Source organism: Odocoileus virginianus, chromosome 1 (assembly GCF_023699985.2).
Source record: "Odocoileus virginianus isolate 20LAN1187 ecotype Illinois chromosome 1, Ovbor_1.2, whole genome shotgun sequence".
Classification (NCBI taxonomy): domain Eukaryota; kingdom Metazoa; phylum Chordata; class Mammalia; order Artiodactyla; family Cervidae; genus Odocoileus; species Odocoileus virginianus.
In genome coordinates this window covers 50457067-50474985 of record NC_069674.1, presented here as the reverse complement: position 1 = coordinate 50474985, position 17919 = coordinate 50457067, and the positions used below count along the sequence as shown (strand labels likewise).

At 33.8% G+C, this 17919-nt stretch overlaps 1 protein-coding gene across 2 annotated transcripts in view; it reads right to left on the bottom strand.

Moving 5' to 3' along the window:
* Positions 1–17919, bottom strand: part of ZNRF2 (zinc and ring finger 2) — a 101325-nt gene that overhangs the window by 29339 nt on the left and 54067 nt on the right. Inside the window, exon 3 of one of the 2 annotated variants that reach the window (XM_070468075.1) lies at positions 3920–4086. The exons of the other annotated variant lie outside the window; for it this stretch is intronic. Within the exon in view, the coding sequence (XP_070324176.1) occupies positions 3935–4086 (152 nt within the window). The 3' untranslated portion in view covers positions 3920–3934. Of the gene's footprint in view, positions 1–3919; positions 4087–17919 lie in introns of those variants that run through there. 2 annotated transcript variants of the gene reach the window in all.

Sequence of the window (17919 nt, the reverse complement as noted above, 5' to 3'; positions counted from 1 at the left end):
CTGGGAGACAGTGGAGGACAGAGGAGCCTGGTATGCTACAGGTCATGGGGTTTCTAAGAGTCAGACACAACGTGGCAACTGAACAAGAGTCTTCTCAATTTTCTTTCTTGATCCTGAAAGTCCTAACCACTACCCTGTCCTCAACTGCAACCCCAATTCTTTTCTCTTCTTCTTGATCTCTGTTTTTCCTTTATTGTTCTGAATAGCCTTCCACAAACAGGGAACCAGTTTAATGTAAAGCACCCAACTAGTGTTAACTGCTATACTGGAACGCACAAAAGTCATCCCAGTGGCTCAGACGACATCACAAACCTATACATTAAGTCAGCCTGCACTACAGAAACTACCTCACTCTCAAGAAACCCAACATCAACCAGTTGTCCAATTCAGCTTTAGCTAGCCTACTTTGTCCTAGAAAATACGACCTTCTAGTTTTATAAGGAAACACCCATCTTTCCAGCCAATCACATTCTGTTCCTGCAGTGCCTCTTAGAGTAAGACCCCATAAAAGTTACTCTTACCCTAAATTCCCTGAGGAGGTGCTTGCTAGGCATTGTAGACCCCAGTCTACAGACTGTTTTCCCTTGAGTAAAAGAATATCAAACTTGTTACTAAGTTTTTTAGTTTTGCCATTTGATATGAGGGTGACAGCAATGAAAACAAAGAGAAAAAGGTCTGAAGGAAACGCTAGAAGATCATTGTACAATTGTATAATTCCAAATGAATGTATATTCTCACCACTTAAGATTTTTTTCCACCACCATAGGGATAACCACATCGTAAAATGAATCTACGTCTCACAACTAACTACAAAAAATTAACCATTTCCTTTTATCAAGCCTAAGACATTATATAAAATGTCTTATATGACATTATATAAAATGGGTTTTATATTTCACTGAGTAAAAAATGCTCCCACTAAACTGTGACATAAATCAATTTTAAGATACATCTTTTTCAGAACTTTACAAATTTTAAAAAGTATGCCTTAGATTTGATGGACTAGGGTGTAAAATTTTCTACCTTCTAGAATACATTAACAACACGTCTAGATTTAAGTATAAATGAACCAAAAACTCAATTAACATAAATTAGACCAGCTTTTAAAAAATAAAATGTATTGCCATTTTCCGTTTAAATCTCTGTAACATATTCTTAGCACCAAATAAAAATAAGTAGAAATCCACTAGCTGCAAGCTTCCGAATTCATTGTTCACACAAATATAAATGTCTTACAATACTTTTATGTGGACCTATGACTACCAACTCTAATTGCAACAGGTGTTAAAAATCTTTGAGTTGGGAAAATTTTAGTATCTTAAAAGGCCTTGGCTATCCTGCTTACAAGAAAATTTATAGTACAGCAAAGACAAATCCAATATTCATATAACTGACGAATAATACATATTTTAAGAATATGATGACATGCTTTGCAGTTACTAAGTTAAAAAAATCTTTTTACTTTAATCTAGAATGACATATTAACATCAGTCATTTTAATCAGAAGGTCTCTAAGCCCAAGTAATAAAAAATATGCAGAACTGTATTCTCTGTGTTAAAAAAGGTATACCTGTACATACAAGAACATAACAAACACATTAATTTCAATGCAGAAGCAGCCCAATATCCAATGTAAATGGCTTCTAATGAAATAATACCTGCTCAGAAAATTAAAAGGTGTTAACATACTACAGCCACTGCTCAACTGCATTTTGATAAGTCACTGAGTTCACTCTCACTGCAAAACCTCACAGTTATTGCCTCAAGTAACAAATACTTAATTTTCACATTTGAAAGACTCATTTCCAATAGAATCTGTCTTTATATATTTGAAGCCATTTTTTATTTTTGAAAATTCATGATGCAATGTCTGAAGGTTTTCTACAGTATTCCCCTCTCCTACCCGATTATGACATTCTATTTTCATTAAAAGAGAATTTTTCAGCTTAGCAATGAGATACATGCAGAGTTAACGAGAGCCTAGAAATACTACTAAGTCCAGGAGACTGAAGTGCCTTTAAGAAAGCTGGGAAAAGATTATTAAAAGTCTTTAACCAGTCAAAACATTCATGAAAAAACCATCTCAAAAAATAAGGAATCTGTTTTAGGACTAGAATATCTTACTAGAATATCTTAGTCGTTTTGGCAGACGACTAACCAACCAAAATTAAAATGAGAAAAGCAGAGAAGGGAAACACAGACTTAACTACCATGGTTTGCTTGTGTAATCCCTTTCCTCAAAGCATTGATCAGGGGAGAGATATTCAAGATTGTGAACATGAAACTAAATTTATGTTGCTTTTTCAAAAGTGCTGTCAATGTCCAACCTAACATCTAGAGTCAGTGTACTGCTTATCAGTCAAATTCTTTGATCTATTCACATGGTCCAAGCATTAATTTAGAAATGCTGATACAGGAAAAGAAGAATTAAACTGGGAAGACAGCAGTGATTTTATCAAGAAGTGGGCACCAAAATTACTTGGGTTTGTGTTCTGTCTCAACACAGGGGAACAAAAAAAGGATTATATATATCTGGGCCCCATCCCTAGAGATTTTGAAATGCACAACTGCTTCAGAAAAACAACTGCTATCAAGGAAACACCATGTTGAAGTAGAAAGAACCTTAAGACTTAAAGTTGCAAGTAATATGAATTTCTATTCTCACTATTAGGTACATAACCTCCAAAATGTTGGTCAACTTTGAGTTTCCTTTTGGATATCCAAAATATTATAGAGATGAAGCTTTAAAGAATCTTATATAAAAATTTTAAGCTATAAAAACACTGTATAAAATATTATCAGAAAAAACCTAATGGACTTCTCCAAAACCAAAGTTGGTCATTTTTCTTTTTCTCCCCATTCTGGTATCCTAGTTGTTTCAATTTTATAAAATGTCATAAATAATCCCATGGCCAACAGACACTTCCTACCAGATACTCTAGACCTAGTCATTTCTAGAGACCTTTTATAACTCCAGGCTGGGAACAACTCCATACAAACAATATTGCCTAATTAATTTTTAAATGTCTTGGTTTCATTCTATATTTGAAAGTACTATAAATGCCCACTTTATTACATGCTTTTAGACATATTTAAGTCTTTTATTAATCCTATTACATAACTAAAATTACCTCCATTTTACAGATAAGGCTCAAATAAATTAATTTACCAGAAGCTACTAAGCTAGTAAGTCCTGAAGTCAGGATTCAAATTTAGGCTTTTTGGCCTTTTTACAACTTCATTAATTTTGGTACAAGAAACAATTTCACTTTAAGAGTATAAATACAGAAGGAAACTATTTTAGACAACTTTAGGTTTGAAGTACTAAAGATTAGTGTGGCTACCTATTTAGATTAGAGGAAGCATGCTCAAGACTGATCATATGCTTTATCTTCTGGAATTAATAAATTGCCATAAAAACTGTTATCAGAAATGAGCTCACACTTTACTTTCTTTACAGAATAGAAGAACAGCTCTGTCCAACATAACTTTCTATGATGACAGAAATAGTCTTTTATCTATGCTGTCCAAAACAGTAGCTACTAGCCACATATGGCCTGAAAATAGGACTTTAAATGTGGCCAGTGCAAAATATGAAACCTATATATTTAAATATAGTAGATAAGGAACATACATTTATAAAACTAAAAATTTCTGTAATTGTTATTTTACTTACAGCCTCAAGCTCTTAATTTGCATTGCCCAAAGAAATTACTTAAAATTCAAGCAGCCAAATATGCAAAATTAAAATATGTAGCAAGTACAAGCACATATCCATATAGTTATTGCAGATCAAGACAACATGAAAAAAAGCACACAGCCAAAATCCTTTGGGGGAGGGGGAGAAAAAACAACAAATAAGACTAAATTTGTTAGAGCCAGCCAACAAAACTCCATGCGAAAAAGTCATAATCATCACAACTTTATTTTCAGATCAAGCATCCAAAGGTATATATGATCTTTTCAGCAAAATACAATGCCAAGCACTATTATGGATCAGGCATTTTACCTGAAGACTTATTTTTTGTTCTTGAACCCTCAATGATAGCAGTAGAAAACAAAAGCAGCTGAAATGTGAAATAATCCCTAGAAAAATCAAGAATTAAAAAAATTCACAACATTAGTAAGAAGCAATTACTCAAAGAATGAAAGACTGGGGCTCACAGGGTTTATTAATAAGTACTTTCAGATATAAAGTAATATCTAATGGAGTTTGAAGACGTTAACATTAACATTCTAGATTATAGATCCATGAGCTGTTACTGTATTCAAATGCCATAAAGGGAAACAGTCATTTTCAGTGTAAAATTAATATATCACTAAAAACATGGGTAACCTTCACTAAACTGCCTAAAACTCAAAATTTGTGGTCAGGGTCAACTTTTATCCTTTTTAGAAATTTATTTTTCTGGTTCAAGGAACAATTGCTGGCTTCCTCTGCCTAGATGCCATTGACATTTACTGCATAAATGCCTTCTTTAAAAATAATTGAGAAATGACTAAACACCTAGTCGCTTTTCATTTGCATTGTTAGAAACTTACTTTAAAATTAAGACTATTCTTCAAGAGACAGAATCTGCAACTCTTCTGATGACTTGGAAAAATGTATAGTCTTGGGACTTTCTGAAAATGGACATTTGGATCCTTCTCCAACAATATATTAGCAAAATAAAACAGAACCCAAACTATATACTCTAAAAAGTGAAATAGACAAAAACAACACTAACTAAATACTTATAGATTCAGTTTTCTTGGGCATTTTTGTTTCTAACTTGCCTAAGAAAAAGCTCAGGATTAAGTATTCTATAAAACCAGACACCTAATAAGCTATAAGAAGTTTTACAAGTCATCTAAGATATTTCTAAATTACCAAATTACTTCCCAATCTTCACATATCAAATTAAGATGACTTTCCTTTACTCTCTCCCTATCACAAATCGCTGATTTGCTACCTCTAAATAAATGTTTACTTAAATGAGTTGTCCACATTAATACCCTGGTTTCTCTTCAGATCATATAAATGAGTTGTTCACATTAAAAAGGGGGGAAAAAACACAGAAAAGAAAAAAAAACTGCTGAATATATAAAAATAGAATAATATACACTTTGAACTAAAGTTTCAAGTTTGTTTTTGCTTTGAATCAATGCAAAGAGAAAAACATACAGTCCCCCAAAAAAAAAGCTGATTTTCAGACTTATGATTGTATACTTTCAAATTATATTAATGTATTCAATTATAAAGTAGGCTTTAATGGCAATAACAAAAGTCAAACAATGTAGCAAATTTTTAAAAAAATGTTATAGACAGTTCTAGGTTCAAATCCCAACTCTGCAATGGATCTAGGAATAATGGGGATAACAATACCTACTTCACAGGGCAGTGGTAGGAATAAAATAAAATTCCAACGCTGCAACAGATCTAGGTACATAATGGGGACAACACCACCCACTTCACAGGGCAGTGGTAAGAATTTTTAAAATACCTGTTAAATGTCTAGAATTATACCTGGCAAGGAGCAGCTATGTTTTGAATACTAGCTATAGGACTAGTGAGAAGGGACTGGTCCTCTGAGCTTGTTATCTCCAATTCAAAGAAATGATGAAACCTGCTAGACCCATCTCTTAAGAGTATTATGGAGATCTAATGAGAACGTAAACGGAAGACCTGAACTTTGGACAACACACAAAATTATTTTAACTTCGTTTTCTTCAAATAAATTTTAAGTCTTAATAGTTATATCTCACACACTCTTTAATATTGATAATTAAAAACTGAAGAGCTAATGTAAAAATGCTTAACTCTAAATATTGGCTAAATTAAACAAAATTCCATTTACTATCATATTGAAACTGAAAAATGTCACCTCAAATGGCATATAACAAACATATTATGTCAGAACTATTATCGATTTATGACGTAGGAGTTTATCTATCATTCTGTTAGAATGAATTTGAAAATGAGTGTTACAATGTGTATGTGTATGTACTGCTTTTATTAACTGAAGCTGGAGTGTGATGCTCCTTCCCTTCTGCTTCCTCCTGAGTCTATGAGGAGGAAGGAATTAGAAGGTGGAGTCTTAACCATTAGACTGCCAGGGAAGTTCCTTGGTTTTTTTATTTTTCCATTGGCTGAACATTTTTGATACAAACAAACAAAAACAGAGTCTGAGCCAGATGTGGCCAATACTTTGCAATCTCTGTATTTAAGAAACAATAATATAATTCCATGAGGAAGGGAACCTTGTAGATTCTGCTTACTCCAGCACGTAGCATGGTGTTTTGCACAGTTACTGCTTGAAAAATGTTTTTTGAACAGCTAAGAAACAGAAGAGCTCAGAAGACTAAAGAAAGCACCAAGAGGCAAATGAACCACTGGAGAGAGAAACCACAGTCAGAGGGCTGGAGTTTCGGTGACTTGGGCACTTAGTTTGCTGTCTGGTGACTCAGCCGAGCTCAGACTTTTTTTTTTTTTTTTTAAGGGTACTGACTTCTTTATCCAAGTGGTTCCTATCAGCCAATCAACCAGAAAGCACTAATATATGCAGAGTTCACCAATAAATAATAATAAGTTGATTAAAATTATGGGTAGAGAGTTATTAAGTACTATGCATACACAGGAGAGAGATTTTAAATGTCCACTCCACCAAGATAATAAAGCAAAGTGTGAAACTCACACGTACCTGGAGGAAAAAGGAAGGTGAGAACAGGTATTTCTCACAATAACAGTCAGGCAATACTAACAACTCAGAGTTCTTTCTGGATCCCCTTATACTCTACTACTAAATGACTAAATTTTGCAACTAAATTACTTTTAAAAAAACAAAAAAGCCCTGTGAGAAAAACCCTGGAGAAACTAAATCTAGATTCATCTGGAAATTCATGTAATGAAACCTCATGAAAATCAAGAAAGGGCAAATGTAAAATGCTTTCTTCACAGAATTGTTTTAAGGAGAGGGGAAACACACTGATACTGAAAGAGGTTTCTTTCTTTCTGTTCAAATTTCACCAATCCTTTAGTTGCCCAAGGCAACTTCAGTACCTGAGTGAATCCCATTAGAACAAGGGGAGAAGGCTGCTCTGATGGTGAAAGTACTACTCAAAGAAAGAAGCTACTGAGTTGGGCTGAGGATAGAACTCTCTCTGCACTCAAGAACAGGGAAACTTTTTCCCTCACAGTTTTAAACAAAAAGGGCTAGTGTGCACCAAGCTTATGACCACAAGATTCACAAGAGAAGAGTATCTTGCATTCTATCCTCTTCTATTTGAGAAACAAATAAGTGTGATCTGTATCTGTGCTAACATTATACAACAGAGAAAATTCAGAAACTAAGTACACACAACAATGTGAATGAAGGTGAACCAAGCTAAAAAAATGAAATAGACACTTCTCATAAAATCAGAATAAACGAATAAATCGAAGTAAGGGAGATGATGACTTTACAAGTAGAAATTCCTAGAAGCATTAATACTTCAGAGGAAGGGAAAAGGAAGGTCAATGCAGAAAACTAAGTCAGTAGTCTAGAATAAATATCATGAAAATAAAAAACAAAAATCATTAACAAAGACATAAGAAACAGAGGATAAATCCAGGAGCTCTTATATTGAAATTACAGGAATCACAGAAGAGAAAAAGGAACAGAGAAAGAAATAATAATCAAAGAAATACTAGAAAAAAATAATCCCCGAGCCGACTAAAAATCTGCATTTCTAGACTGAAAAGTCTTATAAAGTCTCAATTAGAGATGGGAGTAGAGTGAAAAAACACTTAGATAAATGCATCCTGGGAACAGAAAGAGAATTTTCAACCTTCAAAACTAGAAATTAATCTGTAAGCTTCCAAATGGAAAGAACAGGCAAATTAAGATGAAAGAACGAGACCCAGCAAGACCTCACATCTGTAATACTGGGAATAAGACCACAATTTTACAAACTTAAAGGGGAAAACAATGAAAATATCCTATATTTAGCTAAGATAGTAATCATACATGAGAGCAAACAAGAAACACCTGGGAACCCAACAGCTCACTAAGTATATCATCCATGAACGTCTATGGAAATTATTCACAAAAATGCTTTTAATGAAAAAGAAAATTAAAATAAGAAGAAAACCCTCAATATACAAATAGAGAAAATTAAAGAGTACAAAAAACAGTAGCGAGCAGTGAAATATGTATAAGTAAAATTTAAATAGATAACACTGTGATTGAAACTGCAACATAACAAAGGATTTTTGAAACAATAGCAAGATCCTGCCAGGGCAAATTTAATATGTAATATAGGATGTAAAGTCAAAATTATTTCATAATATCCAAGAGTTGGAGATAGAGGGGAAGGTGAGTAGAGACAGGAAAGTGAGCAAGAATAATATATTAGGTGGATGAGCACAAAGAAAACTCCTAATTTTGACAGAATAAAACAAGTATATGTTTAAACATACATATATATTAAAGTAAGGTAACCAACAAAGAATGAAAGATTTATAGTGAAAGTTCTGAACTAATTTGGAAGAAAGGGAAGGAACTCGACCAATCCAGAGAAGACTAGGAAGAACCACCAGCTATACTGTAAACATATGTGTGCTAAATGGTACATCATATAATATTTATCTAGCTTCAAAAAAATCAACTTATTTACCATGAATTAAAAAAAAAAACAGGGAAAGATAGGGAAGCAACTGTCCTAGAACACATGTCAAGATATAACAGTTGAGGAATGAAAATGAAAAAGAGGGAAAAAACCTATTACAAAAAGATGTTGAAACTAGAAAAAAATGGAGCACAAGAAAGAAACGACATTCCTGATATCACAGGAACACAAGGGGTCAAAAGTGAGAATAAACTGGAAATGAAAAAAGCTTTAATAATTACAGAAGATGAAAAAAGCTTTAATAATTAACTATGAAAGACAAAAAAAAGGAGATCCCATCACATACCTACAGTAAAAAATAAAATTCAAGAAAACACCACAGAAACAAAACTAGACCTGGATCTATATACTTAAGGGCATACTGAATCCTAGAAAAAACTAATCATGAAAAATCAATGCTATTTAATATATACTCTACTGTATTTTTGTCATAAAAAGTGGAATTCTTTATGAACCTTGGTAAAAAGAATGTCAACTCTAAGAAAGAGGTGAAATCAGGTTGGTCTTGGACTTCTCCAGAGTAGCACCTTACACTACAAGGCTAGAAGAATGTTTATAATATCCTCAAGTAAAGGAAGCGTAACCCAAAGATTTTATATCCAGTTGAACTGTTACTCAAAAACAACACAGATAAGCAATGTTAAACAAGAAGTCTAGTGAACTGTTTCCCATGACTCTTCTCAAAGGATTTATATGATGATAAACCTCAACTAATCAAGACATGCCTGGAAAAGCTTAAGCAGAAGGACTGGCAGTTAGAAGTGAATCTACTTAACTACAAGATTAAAACAAAAGTGGGATTATGACATACAAATTATATACCTAAAAATTAAACGTTAATTACTGTCTAATAATTGGGTACAAAAAAGTATCATTTGAAGTTGACAAGGCAAATAACAGAAGTATAAATATATTAATGTAAAGAGATAAAATTGGGATATGGAGCTAAGAAAGGAGAAAGGAAATATATTTAATTTCATCATTGCTCATAAAAAAAAAGTGTCTAAAAATATCTAAAAAATACTATACAATTGTATTTATGAAAGTAATCTCTAAAAAAAGAACAATGGTTCTTCCTAAGTAAAAGAAAAGCATATGAAACAAAGGAAAACTGGCCATTTGGTAGAACATTTTTAAAGAGCCAGAAAAACAGAGTAAATAAAATTATAACGACAGAACTAAAACTAGCCTATTAATACATGTAAATGAAATAAACCAACACAATAAAAGGAAAGATTGGATCCTGACTGAAATTAACCCTGCACTGTATACAAGAAGCATATTCAAAACAAAAAGACAAAAGGTGAAAGTAATAGGGCAAGAAAACATTTATCAGGCAAATACAAACTAAAAGAAATACAGAATCACAATCTTAACCTCAGACAAGGCTGAGTATGAGAGAAGCGTGAGGCGAGACCAAGGACCATTAGAGCAGTAAAAGGTGAATGGCACACCAATTACAGTCAGGCGTGGCAGACGCAGCACCAGCATTCCCAAGGCGTAAAAGCGCAGACAAACAGACGAAAATAGCAATACCAGCAGTATCGGACTTTAACTCACCTCAGTCCATGACAAAGAGAGTAAGAAAAAAGATGGATATAAAAGACCTTTCAAACTGAATACAAATACAAAACACTTGCCCCAAATGACTACATATTAAACAAAAAGAAAATCTTAATAAACTAAAACAAACAAACAGTGAAGATAATATCCTCTGATCACAATATAGTAAAACTAGAAAACAAATAACAAAACTACAGGGAAAAAGCCCCTAACGTGAGAATTTTAAAACACTCAATAACTTTTGATCAAAGAAGGTATTCACCCAAAATACAGAGCATTTGAACAAATTTTTTAAAATAACAACTTCTGCAATATCTCATATACTAGCAAGTACACTCCAGCATTAAAGTACTAGAAGTATTATCGGAAATATAAATGTATAAGAAACACTGATCTTTACAGCACTGGACTTCACTTTCACCACCAGACACGTCCACAACTGAGCATCACTTCCACTTTGGCCTCGTCTCTTCATTCTTTCTGGAGCTATTTCTCCACTTTTTTCCCAATAACATATTGGACATCTACTGACCTGGGGGACTCATCCTCCAGTGTCAAATCTTTTGCCTTTCCATACCGTTTATGGGGTTCTTGAGGCAAGAATACTGACGTGGTTTGCCATTCCCTACTCCAGGGGACCACATTTTGTCAGAACTCTCCACCATGACCTGTGCATCCTAGGTGGCCCTGCATGGTATGGCTCATAGTTTCACTGAGTTACACAAGACTGCGATCCATGTGATCATTTTGGCAAGCTTTCTGTGACTGTGCATAGGACCCTGGAATATTAGGTCCATGAATCAAGGTAAATTGGATGTGGTCAAGCAGGGGATGGAAAGAGTGAACATCGACACTTCAGGAATCCATGAATTAAAATGGACAGGAATGGGCAAATTTAATTCAGATGACCATTATATCTACTATTGTGGACAAAAATTATATGGAAGAAATGGAGTAGCTCTCAGTAAAAAAAAAAAAAAAAAAAAGTACAAAATACAGTCCTTGAGTGAAATCTAAGAACAACAGAATGATCTCAGCTCATTTCCAAAACAAACTTTTCAACATCATAGTAATCCAAGTCTATGCCCCAACCACTAATGCCGAAAAAGCTGAAGCAGAACAGTTCTATGAAGACCTACAAGAACTTTTAGAACTAACACCAAAAAAGAAGATGTCCTTTTCATCATAGTGGATTGGAATGCAAAAGTAGTAAGTCAAGAGATACATGGAGTTAACAGGCACGTTTGGCCTTGAAGTACAAAATGAAGACGAGCAAAGTCTAACAGAGTTTTGCCAAGCAATGCACTGGTCATAGCGAACATCATCTAACAACACATGGACATCAGATGGTCAATATGGAAATTAGACTGATGGAGAAGCTCCATACAGTCAGCAAAAACAAAACCTGGAGCTGACTGTGGCTCAGATCATGAGTTCCTTATTGCCAAATTCAGACTCAAATTGAAGAAAGTAAGGAAAACCACTAGGCCATTCAGGTATGACCTAAACCTAATCCCTTATGATTAAACAGTGAAAGTGACAAGCAGATTTAAGGGATCAGGTCTGAGTGCATGAAGAACTATGGATGAAAGTTCATAATACTATACAGGAGGCAGTGACCAAAACTATCCTTAAGAAAAAGAAATACAGGAAGACAAAGTGGTTGTCTGAGGGAGCTTTACAAATAGATGAGAAAAAGGGAAAGGAGAAATGGGAAGATATACCCAACTGAATGCAGTTTCAGACAAATTAAAGAGAGATAAGAAAGCCTTCTTAAGTGAACAATGCAAAGAAATAGAGAAATATAATAGAATTAGAAAGACTAAAGAAAACTGGAGATACCAAGGGAACATTTCATGCAAAGATGGGCACAATAAAGGACAGAAATGGCAAGGACCTAACAGAAGCAGAAGACATTAAGAAGAGGCAGAAAGAATACACAGAAGAACTATATAAAAAAGTTAGGATTTTTATAGTTTACCCACACCCAGATAATCACAATGGCGTGGTCACTCTCCTTAAGTCAGATATTCTGGAGTGTGAAGTCAAGTGGGCCTTAGGAAGCATTACTACAAACAAACCTAGTAGAAGCGATGGAATTCCAGCTGAGCTATTTCAAATCCTAAAAGATTCTAAGCTGTTAAAGTGCTGCACTCAATATGTCAGCAAATTTGGAAAACTCAGCAGTGGTCACAGGACTGGAAAAGGTCAGTTTTCATTCCAATCCCAAAGAAAGGCAATGCCAAAGAATGTTCCAACTACCATACAATAAAGCTCATTTCACATTCTAGCAAGGTTATGTTCAAAATCCTTCAAGCTAGGTTTCAGCATTACGTGAACCAAGATCTTCCAGATGTACAAGTTGGATTTACAAAAGGCAGAGGAACCAGAGATCAAATTGTCAACATCTGTTGTATCACAGAAAAAGTAAGGGAATGCCAAAAAAGACCAACTTCTGCTTCACTATGTTAAAGCCTTTGTGTATCACAACAAGCTGTGGAAAATTCTTCAAGAGATGGAAATACTAGACCACATTTTTACCTGCCTCCTGAGAAACCTGTATGCAGGTCAAGAAGCATCAGTTAGAACCAGACATGGAACAATAGACTGGTTCAAAATTAGGAAAGGAGTACGTCAAGGTTGTATACTATCACCCTGCATATTTAACTTATATGCAGAGTACATCATGAGAAATCCTGGGCTGGATGAAATACAAACTGGAATCAAGATTACCAGGAGAAATATCAATAACCTCAGATATGCAGATGATACCACTCTAATGGCAGAAAGTGAGGAAGAACTAAAGAATCTCTTGATGAAGGTGAAAGGGGAGACGGGAAAAGCTAGCTTAAAACACAACATTCAAAAAAAGAACATCATGGCATCCAGTCTCATCACCTCCTGGCACATAGGTGGGGAGAAGTGGAAACAGTGACAGATTTTATTTTCTAGGGCTCCAAAATCACTGTTGAGGGTGTACTTCAGCCATGAAAGTAACAGATGCCTACTCCTTGGAAGAAAAACTATGACAAACCTAGACAGCATATTACAAAGCAGAGACATTACTTTGCTGACAAAAAGTACACATAGTCAAAGCTATGGTTTTTCCAGTAGTCATGTACAGATGTGAGAGTTGGACCATAAGGAAGACTGATCACCGAAGAATTAATGCTTTCAAATTGTGGTGTTGGAGAAGACTCTTTATAGAGATCCTTGGACAGCAAGAAGTTCAAACCAGTCAATCCTAAAAGAAATCAACCCTGAATATTCATTGGAAGGACTGATATTGAACCTGTAATACTATGGCCACCTGATACGAAGAGCCACCTCACTGGAAAAGACCCTGATTCTGGGAAAGATTGAGGGCAGGAGGAGAAGGGGGCTACAGAGAATGAGATGGTTGGATGACGTCACCAACTCAATGGACAGGAATTTAAGCAAACTCCTGGAGACACTGAAGGACAGGGAAGTCACAAAGAGTTGGACATGACTCTGACTGAACAATAAAAACAAGGTAAAAATCTAAGACCCTGCATGGTTTCTGGTAAGCCTAAGTCAATTAACGTTAGAGAAAGCAGAATAGAGAGAAGTATGCTTTATAACATAAAAAGATTCAACGGAAAAGGAAAATAAGTCATAATATTTGTGTAAACAACATACTATGAAATACATAAAGCCAAAAAAAGATTGCTGCAAGGCAACTATCACCAAAAGGAACTTATAACAGTGTCAGAAAAAAATTAATGAAGCTATGGCCACAGAAGGGACACTAATAAACTCTTTCCAAATCTGTCAGACTATGTAAACCAAACATAGCCAAGAATACAGAATATTAATATAACCAAACTCGGTTTACTGGAAGTATATGCATACATATGTTTTAATAAGAAAAATATAAGTAAATTTTTTACTCTATAGAGAACATATATGCTTCTCATATTCATGATTTACAGAGATCAATGATGTATGTGGTCACATAATTATTAAAAACATAGTTATTATGGTCAGCATTCTCTAATAACAAGATCAGAATGACTTCCCATCACACACACTCCTCCTGTCATAAAAAAATTTATCTTCAACCTGAAGGAGCATTTTCTTCTCAGATACATATTAAAACCTCAGATACAACTGAAGCCTCTTGTAAGAAAAATATTTCTATTTCTAAAATACTTTTACTAAAATTAAAAAACTGAAAAGAAAGTAGCTTTATCCAGTCCACAGTACTTATTATTAGCTTTATTTACAACTCTAAAGAAGCTTTTTTGAAAATACAAACTAAATATAGGCTCTTTCAACTAGCCTAAGGTTCAAAAGTACAAAAATATACAACATTAGAATGAAAAGGCCAATATAACAAAAATATATTAAAAATTATAATATTTGTAAGAAGATATATGCAATGCAATGCTGTGGCAATTAATTAGGAAATTCAGAAGAAAAATATTTTCTAACAAAATACAAATTCCCATAATTGACTGAGGACGTCAAAGAACATGAATATACTAATAATCAGGGAAGTTATAAGGACTGTCAAAGATTTTAAAAAGGGGGGGCTATATGGTTCTACAGTCAAATTATATCTGATATGAAAATAATAGTCCTTCCAGGGTTTTTCAAATTATTCCAGAGCAAAGATGGAAAGCTTTCCCACTCATTTTATTAGCATAATCTTTAGTTAGCACAAACTTGGTAACATTGCTTTACAAGAATTATCTATGATCAGTTACATTCAGTTAATATTAGAAATCAACACAATTCAATTGAAACATAAAATCTACCAATGTAATTTATTAACAAATGAACAAAGCATTTAATAAAATTAGGCTGCTTTTTGCCTTTAGTAAAAGAGAATGAAATGAGAATGACATGTATACAATAAAGATGACTAACCATAACTCTTAGCCAGCATCTGTGAAACAGTGAAACACTAAAGACACACAGACAGGCATGTCCACTGGCACCATTATCATCAACATCATTTTAAAGCTTCAAACTAATGCAGGAAGACAAAGAAACAACAAATGTGCATAAATGCTTGAAAATATTATCTTCATTTGCAGATATGTCGTAAGTCTAGAAAACCCAAAGACTTGTCTAAAACCTAGCTTCTCTTTATAACCAGCAAAACCAATTTGATATTCAAACAGTATGCAAATCTCATCCATAACAGCAGCAAAACTATAAAATACTAGGCAAAAATTTAATAAGTTTAACACTGAAGTATAGGTTCTCAATGAATCAAATGTAGAGACAAAGCATGTTCCTTAATGGGTAAACTGACAATCTTAAAAAAAATAGCACTGATGAAGACAGTGAACATTTCCTTAGTAAGATTTAATAAAGTATAAAACATGTAGAGTCCAGTTCAGTCTTATGTTAATGAATAATAATGAATAACAGGCTATTCTATAGTCACTCATCTGTATTCTGTATGTAATAATAAAATGTCTGAAAATAGAAAGTAAGACTTCACAATAGGAGTCCCTCACTATGAGAATGTCACAATATGAAACTTAACAAAATTAACTCATGTTTTCCCTAAGGAAGAGAAAATTGTTAAGATTTTTGTTGCTGGGGCTTACAATAGTAGCTCTCATCCACCTAAAAACCCCTTTCATCCACTACTGTGATGATAATAATAAACTAAGATTAGGTATTTCAAATTATATATGTGCCATTATACATTTAGTGTGTCTTGGGGATACTTAAAATCAGAGAGCACATATGGACCATTAAAAGTTTTTGGAAAAATATTTTTTAAATAACCACAAATGAGAATGTTAAAAATCTTTAAAAAAATTTTTTAAAAGAAATGTATGGTCTGTCTCTTAGAATTAATATCCAGGTTAAACTTCTACTTTTCTGTATTAATTTACTGATTGATTGGTGGAACCAGATATATTTATTTTATACTTTGAGTTATGATCCAATACCATGCTACAGGGCTTCCCTGGTGGATCAGTCGAAGAATCCACCTGCAATGCAGGAAACCCAAGTTCAATCCCTGGGTTGGGAAGATCCCCTGGAGAAGGAAATGGCAACCCACTCCAGTATTACTGCATGGAAAAATCCATAGACACAAGAGCCTGGAGGGGTATAGTCCATGAGGTCACAAGAGGCAGACACGACTTAATGACTAAACCACCATCTCCATGCTGTGCTAATTCTGTTGCTCAAATTGTTTACTGGGAGCTCATTCAGGTTTGCTCCTCTTGTGTCCTTCATCTTTTCTGATTTTTCAGCACTTCCTTGCATTCAAATAATACAGTATCTCCAGGTTTTTCTTCCTCTGCTCCAGTCCTGGAATCAGACATTTCTCCAAGGAATCCTGTTTTCTTTTTACATGAGGATGGCATTTAGAAACCAAAATTTGGGTACTGGGTGTCAAAGATCTTTCAGCTGTAAAAAGCTCTCTCACACCAAAAAGCATTACAAGGAAAAGTCTAAGAACTAAATACCAAGAAGTACAGATTAAAGTGATTAAGATAAAAAGAATCCTAAGTAACAATAACCCATGAGGTACTGAGAGGTCAAGAAGCCTGGAGATCCCAAAGTCTATCAAGCAAAATATAGAAGAAATCAAGCAAATCACAAATATCATAAATATTTAGATACCAAAAGAGTGAGACTACCTGGAATATTTTTATTATTTTGTTACCTTAAAATATTCAATAAAATATTCAATTTTGGAAAAATCCAAAAAAAGAAAATTCACAATTTTCTCGTTTTGCAAAGATCAACAACATCGAGGGCAGCTAGGTACTCTTACAATCTTTTTACTCCAATTTGAGTCCTCCAGCGCCAATCCTCAAGTCACCCGTGGCTCCTCCTTCCCAATTTCTAGCAATTACTGAACTCAATTCATTCTTTCCTTATCTCTTTCTCTACCTAACAATCATCTGACCATTTCCTACATGAAATACCATACCATTCTTCCAACTGGTCTTTAAAGAAATTATTTTCCTTACAAATATTTTTTGCACATGAATACAAATAATTACACATAATTTGTTTAAAAACTTCATTATTCAGCCCTAATTTATCTTTTCACCTACAATTCTCTTATCATTCTCTGTTGCCCCAAACTATACCTACCTAGTTGTTATTTCTAAGTACATCCTCCATTTCTCTCCAAATCTTATTAATAACAGACAAATTTATATACATATACAATAATCTTGAAAGGGCAAAACTGTTGATAAACATGAGCTGATCCATATCTTTGCTCCAATATAGAAGAAACATAAAAATGAGACAAATTTAGAAATGCATTGTATAAATTTGCATTAAAATTTGTTTAAAATGAGTTTGCCAATACTACATTCTAACCAAAGTAAGAACTGTGACCAGAGGAACTGGTCCCTCTGAGGACAGTTCTATAGGTTTACTTGGTTTTCTTGCACTCCAAAAAAAAGTCTTTTTATTGTCTCTGTTTCTTCAGGTTTCTTATGATTCAGGAAAGCTTACCTTGAATGTTGGATTAATTTTTTAAAAATCAACATTATAAAAGTGATACGATAAGAACACAAAAAAAGGCAAGACAATGATTTATAAAATCATGAAACAAAATAAGAATCTATAAATTAAAAAAAAAGATGTAATTTTCCTTCTCAAATTTTATTGAAGAAATCAGAAACAGAAATTTGAAACCTACTTTATGCTTTAGAGATCTACAGAACTGCCTTCTCATTGAAATATGTATTTTAA